We start from the raw sequence: 10,175 nt of genomic DNA, 5'->3' as shown, positions 1-10,175 counted from the left end.
ACATATTTGTTTTTGCCAGAATTGCAATGTCAGTGTCATTTCCTGTGAGCTTAAAAGACCACAAACAATGTTAGCTCTCTTTTGTAAACTACTTTTCCCATCAAGTCACTGTGTAATGAAGTTAAAGAAAGGCAGACATGTTTGAAGTCCAGCCTGTGTGACAACCATGGTTCCCCTAATGGATACCATGGAGAAGTGAGAAGTGAGTGTAGGCACAAAGGGGCAGTAAGTGCGTTATTTGTGGCATTACCAGGAGAAAATAAAAAAGCCTGAAAACGAATGCAAGCACCCCACCATTTAAAGACTTGTACGCTGCAATATCTACACTTTTTATTTCAGCTACACTTTAACTTGCATTGACACGACCTGCAGCAACAGCACTGTTCTCTGAACTGGCAGGAATAACCAGAGGACTGGCCAATCTAATTTCAACCTACTATGCCGCCAAATATCTCTGGAACCCCAAACAACTTATGCCCACGAATGCAGACACTGCAGATAATGCTTATGGGCACCATCTCTATAGCTGTTCCCAATCTCCCATGATGCTTTATCACATAAGTTGACAAGCATTAAGGGACATATCATCTATAAACTGCTTTGGTACAGTATACTGAAATGGATGGGGTTATAAAAGTCATACTTAGGAAGAAAAAAAAAAAAAAAAAAAAAAACAATGTTGCAAAGTCTAATGCCTGCTTTCTCCTCTTCAAGGAACAACAAACCAGTGTGAAAGCAAGCAATAGACAAAATTTGTGCCTTGCAAACCTTAAACTGAAAAATATAACAGAATATATATGTATACAAAACACAATAAGACATATGCATGTTAAGTACATTTTCTACCCTTCATATTCATGTAAACAGTGCACAGTAACACTGAAGCGATCCCATCTCTTCCACACAGGGAAAAGGAAGCCATTTTGTGGGTGGGCTGGTCATCCAAAAGAATGCAGCCAATCAATTTGCTTAGGAACTCTGACATTTCCAAACATAAGGTACCAAATTCCTTATGGTTTAGTCATGCCGAAAGTTTTTTTGTCCCATACATTTCACATAAGGAACAACAAGTGAACCCACAATGTGGCTGACACTTATGCATGTATACAAGACAGGCACACTTTAAAACAAAGCCATTCCTTTCTGACTTGTGGTCTTAAACTTTTGGCAGTTAGTGAGTAGATTCTACTGGGCTTTGTAGGATTTGTTCAAGTGAAAGCCAGGTCATTTCACATGTTGACATGCATGCAACTTGATAACATTGCACAACAAGCAACACAGAGCAGACTGAAAAGTTTACAAGACTTTAAGTAGACTTGACAACCCTTCACGACTGAAAATTCACATACATGATGGAGTCTGGTTCTCTCTCACACATGGGATACCTTCTGTGACTCCCTAGCTTGCTTAATGCTATATAACCATTTAATAATCCTGGCATTTCTCTCTATGGCAGAAATACCATACGGTACGCGATCATTGGCACTGTCATCTCTAAGGTCACTGTTGCTGTCCTGAGACTGTTCACAGTCTGAGCTGATCATGCTTGCACTGCGAAAGTTTAGAGAAATGATATCAGAATTAGCCCTTGCAAAATTTTCCATCCCAAGGTTTTCAAGCTCCTCAGGATCCAGTCCACAGTAATTAAAAAACCTCTCTACATCTGCATCAACACGAAAGTATCTGTCACTCAAATCAGATTTTGATCGCTGGAGTGATGGCCTTCGTGTGACGCCACAGCTGGATTCCATAGTGTCATTGTCCGGTGACTTGAGGGTGGTAAGTGTTGCAAGTTTGGGTTTTGGGGGCAATGGTGGTGCTGAACTGCTGCATGGTATCGCTTTTATCTGCTTCACATTCGTAACTTTCCTAATGTCTGAAGAACTATGTGAAACATGTAAAAAAGTATCACCTGATTTGTCAAGAAGCCTTCTGCTGATGTTAGAGTTGGTCTCTTGAGGGCTCCCGTGACTCTGTGTAGGGTAGACCTTTAAGGACTCTGCAAATGAGTGTCGATTTTGGTCAACTGAGTCCGATAGATTTTGAGGCCAGTTCCGACATGTTTGCTTGTGCACAGAACCTGTACTGGAGCCTTCAGAGCTGTTGATAATGTTTTTAAGGATTTCAAGCTTTAAATTCTCCCTTTGTACACAGCTTTCGGTTTTTGCATTGTTGTTAAACATCTTCAGAGTTGGGCTGGCCAAAGCTCTTTTAGCTCCGGGGCATACAGGAGGCTTTGCAAGTACAGCTGGCTTCACGGGTTCTTGTTTGGCATTGATAACCTCTTGGCTTTTGACATACTTTGCCTTATCAGCTTCTAGTCTTTCCACTGCGCTCAGTCTCTTGGGATTAGGCTCTGACTGCCTGCGGAAATAATCAGGTCCTTTGTTCAATATTCGGAGTGGGACAGCAGATGTAAAAGCCACAGCTGGGCTCACAGGTTTGCCCATGCTACCTGTCTGTAGTGTTTCTGTAGGCATGTTTGGTGATTGTTCCCCTGCAGCCGTGTTGGATTCTCTTCTTGCGTTTTCTAAATGCAATGTGTAGAAACATGTGCATCAAGCACAATGGATAACAGCTGAATCTTGAAATATGACCGTTAGCAGCAGCTCTTCATCTCACAGTTCATGAAATAACTTTTTTTAAATGTATCATTAAAAGGCAGGCCTTTAATAAAGAAAAAAAGGCCACCAGACAGAAGTCTGCATTAATCAGCACAGCTGAATCTTTTATTCGCACAGAAAGATGTGGGTGTCTCGTCTTTTCTTTGTGTTCTACAACAGGCAGGGATCTGAAACACAAAACAACCAATCATATGTCAGGATCAGCATGTGACATCACAGCTATAGCAACAGAAAAAAATATTGTAGTATTTCAGCTGTTAGTGAGAAAACCATTAGGTGGCTTTTAACCATCTCACTACCATAAGGGTTGTAAAACACACTTTAATCTGTTCCTTAGACAGCAGATGGTTGGTTAAAACAAGAATACCTATTCAATTAGCCTACGTGAAGCAAAGCATGCATGTTTGACATGTGTCACAAAAAAGGCTTAATTTTAAATTAAAAACAAGAACAATAAAAACCACCATAACAGCTATTGCAGATGTTGCAACATAAGCAGTTTTTATTGCTCCCAGCAGATACTATTAGCCTGAACATGAAATTTATAATTTAACAATCTAAAAAGCTAGAAAATAGGACACTGAAACATGCAGATTATCGAATTTGCCTACTTGGATGCTAAAAATTCCATCCTTTAAAGTGCGGTGTTCATCTAACAAACAGTCTCTGGGGTATTTACACATGGCAATTTACTTCACATTTTTTGCATCAGCAATTATTAGAAATTATAGGTAAGTGGCTGTAAAAATCAAATAAGACAGTGCTACTGTCCCACACCTGCACTTCAGGCTCACACAACTGCTAATAGATGGCATACACATAGTGATCTGGGGGATCAGAACAAATAGATGGCATACACATAGTGATCTGGGGAATCAGAACAAATAGATGGCATACACATAGTGATCTGGGGGATCAGAACAAATAGATGGCATACACATAATGATCTGGGGGATCAGAACAAATAGTGATCTGGGGGATCAGAACAAATAGATGGCATACACATAGTGATCTGGGGGGATCAGAACAAATAGATGGCATACACATAGTGATCTGGGGGGATCAGAACAAATAGATGGCATACACATAGTGATCTGGGGGGATCAGAACAAATAGATGGCATACACAATGATCTGGGGGATCAGAACAAATCTTATGTAATCTGCAGAATGAGATTGTCCTTAGAGAGCAGCTAGATCTAGAATAAGTAAAAAAAAAAAAAAAAAAAAAAAACCTGTCCATTATATTTCAGCACAAGTACAGCAGACAAGTTGTTGACCAGGGTGTAATGTTTGCCAAAAATACATAAAGGTCATTAAATATTCCAGCTAAAAACAATATTCCAATCCAGCATGTTATCCAACACATCACTTCTTTATTGTAATCAGTGAAAATGTATTTTTGTACACATTAAATTTTCTATGAGTTCATTGAGGGACACTGAATTCAGAGACAACTGGGTTATGCTGCCACCTACAGGAGGATTTGGACACTGGCAAAGGAAAACATAACAGTGATCAACCTGTCCTACTCTGAGCATGCCTCAGTTTTGTAACAAATCAGTACTAAGAGAAAGATTATAAAACACAGAGGGGTGGGAGCTGTGTCTCAAACTCCACAAAAAAAAAAAAAAAAAAATGTTATAGTGACTACACAAATCCAATTTTTTTCAGGTTTACAATAATGAGCTGATCTAAGAGTAAAAAAGAAAAAAAAGAGCCAATATGTGCTGCACCTGGATGCGTTGGCACATAGGAATATAGTTCCCATCAGGAACACATTGATGAGAGTGGCTACATCTCATACAGTGAGACCATCACACGAAGGGGCGGGGCCTGTGTTTCTCAGTGAACTCCAAAAAAACATTATGGGGAGTCGAAAAATCAAATTTTCATTTTGGCTCATCGAGGGACACAAGATGGAGAGATGATCAGGACACCCAAACTTAGGGATGCACAAAACAGCAAACAAACCACTAAGACGTGTTTCACATAGGCTTCAGCTTGTATAAGAGCCATGTGAACAGCAAGCTTTAACAAAGCATTTGCAGAGCTTTCAGCAAGCTTTGTTGAAGCTTTTAAAATTACCATTCAGCTCCACTTTGTAAATGTTGAACATAGAACCTAATGAGAAAGGTGAATTGCCACTTTAAAACAAGCTGCTAGAAGGCTTCAGCGCTTCTGGAACCTTGCTAAAAGCCTGCTGATGTCTGCTAGAAGCTTGCTTAAAATGGCATTTAACACTAACACTAGAATTTGTGAATAACATTTTCAAAATGGAGCTGAATTGCTATAAAATATGCACTGTTACTGTAATAATGACACTGGCAGGGAAGGGGTTAACCAAGGGTTAAGTGTGAGTCTAGGGGGTGCTTTCTAAATGGGGGGGGGGATGGGCTTGTGAAATCAATACAGAGACCTGTGTTCCTAAATAGGAGGATCACAGGCGCTCTGTATTGATTCCTGAGAGAACAACGGTCTGTGTTTAAAACCGCAGACCGCCATTCTCTCTTCACAGGGAGCGATCGCGGCCGCTGGCAAGTGGGCGCGTGCACCCCAGGATCGCTCCCGCGAATACGGTAATTTGCGGGAACCTGCCACTGTATAACTGCGGCAGGTTGTCGGCAAGTGGTTAAAAGCTTCAACAAAGCTTGCAGAAAGCTCTGAAAAAGCTCTGTTAAAGCTTGCTGTTCACACTGCTCTTATACAAGGCTGAAGCCCGTGTGAAACAGGCCTTAGTGGGTTTTTTTTGCGGTTTGCGGCATCTCTAAGTTTGGCAGCTTTTAGGTGCCCTTATCATCTCTCAATCCTGTGTCCTTCAAAGAACCAAAAAGAAAATTGGATTTTTGTGCATCCACATGCAGGCAGTGGCTGTGCCTGGGCTTTGGACCTGGAAAGCACTCTGCAGATAAACAAAGTCCTGGAAAGCACGTAGCCCAGTGCCCAAAGATCACTTTCCAGGCATTGCCCAGTCCAACAGGGTCCTAGTAAGGCCTACAAAGTTATTGCTGAGGATATGCGGATATAGCTGAATAAACTCAAGCAGTGTAGAGAAGTCTTGACTAAAGAAAAAATCTAAAAAAACAAAACACAAAAAAATAAATAAAATAAAAGAGAGAGAGGGAGAAATAGCTACTAAAAATTGTTAAAGTGATTGCAAAGTTTCATTTTTTTTTTCAATAAAAATAACAAACATTTTACACCTACCTCCTCTGTGCAGTTGGTTTTGCACAGGGCAGCCCAGATCCTCCTCTTCTTGGGTTCCTCTTCGGCTCTCCTGGCCCCTCCCTCCCTTTGGATGCCCCCACAGCAAGCAGCTATGGGGGAACCAGAGCCGAGTCACAGCACCGTATATCCATTCAGACACGAAGCTGTGTTTCGGCCCCGCCCCCTCTATCTCCTCATTGGCTGACTCCGATTGACAGCATCGGGAGCCAATGGCGCTGCTACTGTGTCTTAGCCGACAAGTAGGAGAGTCCCGGATGGCTAAGACAGTCGTGGACTTCGCTGGATTGACAGGGGGTTCAGGTTAGCATTAGGGGGGGGGGGGGGCTGAGAGGGGCTGCTGCACACAGAAGGCTTTTTATCCCAATGCATAGAATGCATTATGATAAAAATAAAACCTTCTGACTCTTCCACCACTTTAAAAAACTTGCCGACCGCCGCACGACTATCTACATCGGCGGTCAGCCCCTCACAGGCAAAGTGACGTAGGGCTACGTCACTAGCTTGCGAGGGTCTAGGGAGCGAGCGCGTGCCGACGGAGGCGAGCTCACGCTCCCGCGTGGTCACGGACCCCCCTGCGCGTGTGACCGGCGGACCCGATGTCCACCGGTCACTCTGCGATCGGCGGGGGAGAGGGAGAAAGTCAGGCAGCTTGTGTAAACAAGCTGCCTTTCATTCTCCCCTGTGTATGAAGGATGATCATACGGTTCTACTATGTAGAACCGTTGATCACTCTTCATACATCTGAAGCCACAGCCAATCACAGTAGAAAGCACGCCCCTAGGGACACACATGGCCCCTCCCTTTCAAAAAAAAGTTAACCCCTTCACTGCCAGTGTATTTTTACAGTAACAGTGCATATGTATAGCACTGATTACTGTAGAAATGTCACTGGTAACCCCAAAAGTGGCAAAAATGTCAGTCAAGGGTCCGATCTGTCTGCCGCAATGTCGCAGTACCGCAAAAAAAAAAAAAAATCGCAGATCGCCGCCATTACGCGTTAATAAAAAAACAACAAAAATGACAAAAATCTTTCCCTTTGTTCGTAAACGCGATAACTTTTGCGCAAACCAATCAAAATACGCTTTTTGTGATTTTTTTTACCAAACATAGGTAGCATAAAACAAATTGGCTGAAAATGTTAAAAAATTTAGATTTTTACATTTTTTTTGGGTGGAATTTCATATAAAAAAATGTGAAAAATATTGCTATTTTTGCAAAATTTACGCTCTTTATTTGTTTATAGCGCGTGATCAAAAAATCGCAGAGGTGATCAAATACCACCAAAAGAAAGCTCTGTTTGTGGGAAAAAAAGGACGCCAAATTCGTTAAGGTAGTGTCGCACGACCGCGCAATTGTCCGTTAAAGTCACGCAGTGCCGAATCGCAAAATACCCCCTGGTCTTTTAGCAGCCAAATCCTCCGGGGCTTAAGTGGTTAAACTATTCTCAGTAGAGAAATGCTTCCAACCTCCGAGGACAATAGTAAAAAACTGAGATCTGCTGGGAGTAGGAGAGGTTATACTAGGTTGGTAAACATTTTTTTTGTTGGCAGTTTTCAATTCATCCTGTAGGCAGCAATGTAAACCAATTGTCTCTGAATCCTGTGACCCTCAATGAATGAGAAAGAATGTTTACTTCTCAATTTCTGCATTATGATTCTATTCCCACTGTACTATTGAAGGAAGAGGCTTTTCCCGAACTTCTATTCTTTGGTTACAAGCAGTGCATATCTATTACAGGAACATGCTCTGTTATCTTTACAATAAAACACCCCCAAGATTTATTGTGCCTGCATACTCCAATGCACATTTGTGTCTACTAGCATTAGTTTATATATGGGGAATACATGAATGCATTACCAGTATAAGAAAAAAAAATTTAAAATGCGCCACAGCTGAATGCGTTGGCATGAAGGATTGTATAGTCCCCCATCAGGTACACGCCGAAAAGAAACAGTTTTTAAATACATATTTTGTCATGGTATTGCTTTTCCAAGTAACCAGATTACCACATTGGAAAGCACTGCATGGGAAAAATAAATGTGTGTGTATATATGTATATGTATATATATATATATATATATATATATACATACACACATATAGTCAAAAGTATTGAAATGCCTGCCTCTACAAGCACATTAACTTTAATGGCATCCCAGTCCATAGGGTTCAGTATTGAGTTGGTCCACCCTTTGCAGCTGTAACAGCTTCAAAACCTTGTGGACAGCCTTCCTAGAGGAGTTAAAGCTGTTATAGCTGCAAAGGGCGGGCCAACCCAAAATTTGAACCCTACGGATCAAGACTGGGAGGCCATTAAAAGTTCATGTGCGTGTAAAGGCAGGTGCCCCAAATACTACACAAACACACACACTATTTATATATATATATATATATATATATATATATATATATATATATATATATATATATATATATATATAAATGGATTTTTGTAAAATCTTACCGTAAAATCCTTTTCTCTTAGCTCATCGACAGACGTAGTCCTCGGTGATACACCACCTTCGGGTTATGTTACCTCCGCAGGAGCAGGACTAGACAGGAAATTAAAAAGCTCTGGCCACACCCTAGGGGCAGTCCCAGAGGGTATATCCTCTCTCTCTCTGCCTCAGCAAATCAGTTATGTGAAAAAGCAGTGCTTAGAGAATTTAACCCAACCCAACTCCAAAACAGAGGGGCGGGGACTACGTCTGTCGATGAGCTAAGAGAAAAGGATTTTACGGTAAGATTTTACAAAAATCCATTTTTCTCTAGCGCTCATCGACAGACGTAGTCCTCGGTGATACACCACCTTCGGGACGTCCCAGAGCAGTATCACAACTGAGGGGTGGGAAAATGGAAATCAAATCCCAATCTAGAAGGCCCAACCGGTGCCAACTAGAAGTTTACAATGCTCATCCTTAATGATGAGACTCAACAAAAAAAATTTTTCAAACAGAAAAAAACCCTCGAGGTAGACCACCGGTCTCCTCAAATTGCGGCCTGCAAAACCTTGCGGCCAAATGAGGCATCCGCCGATGCCGTCACATCAATTTTATAGAATTTAGTAAAGGTATGTACCGACGACCAAGTGGCCGCCTTACATACCTGGACCACTGACGCCTGATGGCGAAAGGCCCAGGAAGTACTGAGCGCTCGAGTGGAGTGCGCCCTAACAGGGAACGGAGGACTCTGACCCTTAATAGAATAAGCCTGTACCACCGTTTGTCTAATCCATTTGGCAATGGTCGCGGCAGATGCAGGCAAACCCTTTCTGGGCCCATCCGTGATCACAAAAAGTGAATCCGTCTTACGGAATGATTCCGTAGCTTTCAGGTATACCCTGATTGCCCGAACCACATCCAAGGAATGCAACGCATGTTCCCGATGATGCTTGGGCTGAGGACACAAGGAAGGTAGTACAATATCTTCATTCAGATGAAAATCTGAAACCACCTTAGGAAGAAAAGATGGCTTAGGATGAAGTACTACCTTATCCCTATGAATCACTAGGTATGGGGACTGGCATGATAATGCAGCCAGTTCTGACACCCTGCGAGCAGAAGTAATAGCCACCAAGAAGACCACCTTCTGGGATAAAGTAAGCAAGGGAATCTCCCTGATGTTTTCAAAGGGAGGTTTCTGTAGAACCGACAAAACCAAATTAAGATCCCAGGGCGGTAAGGGCGCGCGGACTGGAGGAGCCAGGTGCCGCACCCCCTGGATGAAATTCCGCACCAAGGATTTGGTAGCTAAAGGTTTCTGAAAGAAGATTGCTAATGCTGAAACTTGACCCTTGATGGTGCTCAAGGCTAGCTTCTGCTCAACCCCTTGTTGCAAAAAGGCCAATATTCGAGACACCGAATAGGTACGTGGAGGAAATCCTAAAGATTCGCACCACGCAATATAAGTCTTCCATGTGTGATAATAGACTTTGCTGGAAGTCGCTTTCCTTGCTTTAATAAGGGTAGGAATGACAGAAGTAGACAAACCTCTGTCCTTCAGTACTTGGGTCTCAATGGCCAGGCCATTAAAACCAGCGACTGTAAAGCACGAAGGTAAATAGGTCCTTGAGACTACAGACACTCCCTGAGACGAAGTTCCCACGGAACGTCTGCGACTAACCTGTCCAAGTCGGCCAGGCCGGCTTGAAGAGGCCAGCCTAGAATTTCTAGGACCACTGGCGCTGATTGGATCTGAACCAGGCGTCCCTAGAGGTATCTGGCCCCGACCATCCGAGAAAGTCTGGTCGTTTTCTGTTCCCACACATTTATCAGATACCTGATAGTTATCAGGCAAGGTGATCTTTTCTGGTTGAACCTCAGGG

At 42.4% G+C, this 10,175-nt stretch overlaps 1 protein-coding gene across 1 annotated transcript in view; it reads right to left on the bottom strand.

Annotated features, from left to right (window-relative positions):
- Positions 1–337: 337 nt before the first annotated feature.
- The window catches only part of FAM110B (family with sequence similarity 110 member B), a 171,760-nt gene continuing 161,922 nt past the window's right edge, over positions 338–10,175 (bottom strand). Inside the window, exons 3-4 of the mRNA XM_082259805.1 lie at positions 407–2,791; positions 338–350 (exon numbers count right to left, since the gene is read on the bottom strand). Coding sequence (XP_082115931.1) covers positions 1,371–2,480 — 1,110 coding nt within the window. The 5' untranslated portion in view covers positions 2,481–2,791 and the 3' untranslated portion in view covers positions 338–350; positions 407–1,370. The remainder of the gene's footprint in view (positions 351–406; positions 2,792–10,175) is intronic.

This window comes from Pelophylax lessonae (assembly GCF_965119305.1).
Source record: "Pelophylax lessonae genome assembly, chromosome: 5".
Lineage (NCBI taxonomy): Eukaryota > Metazoa > Chordata > Amphibia > Anura > Ranidae > Pelophylax > Pelophylax lessonae.
Note: the sequence above shows the minus strand (reverse complement) of the source record. Positions and strands in the feature narration are given on the sequence as shown.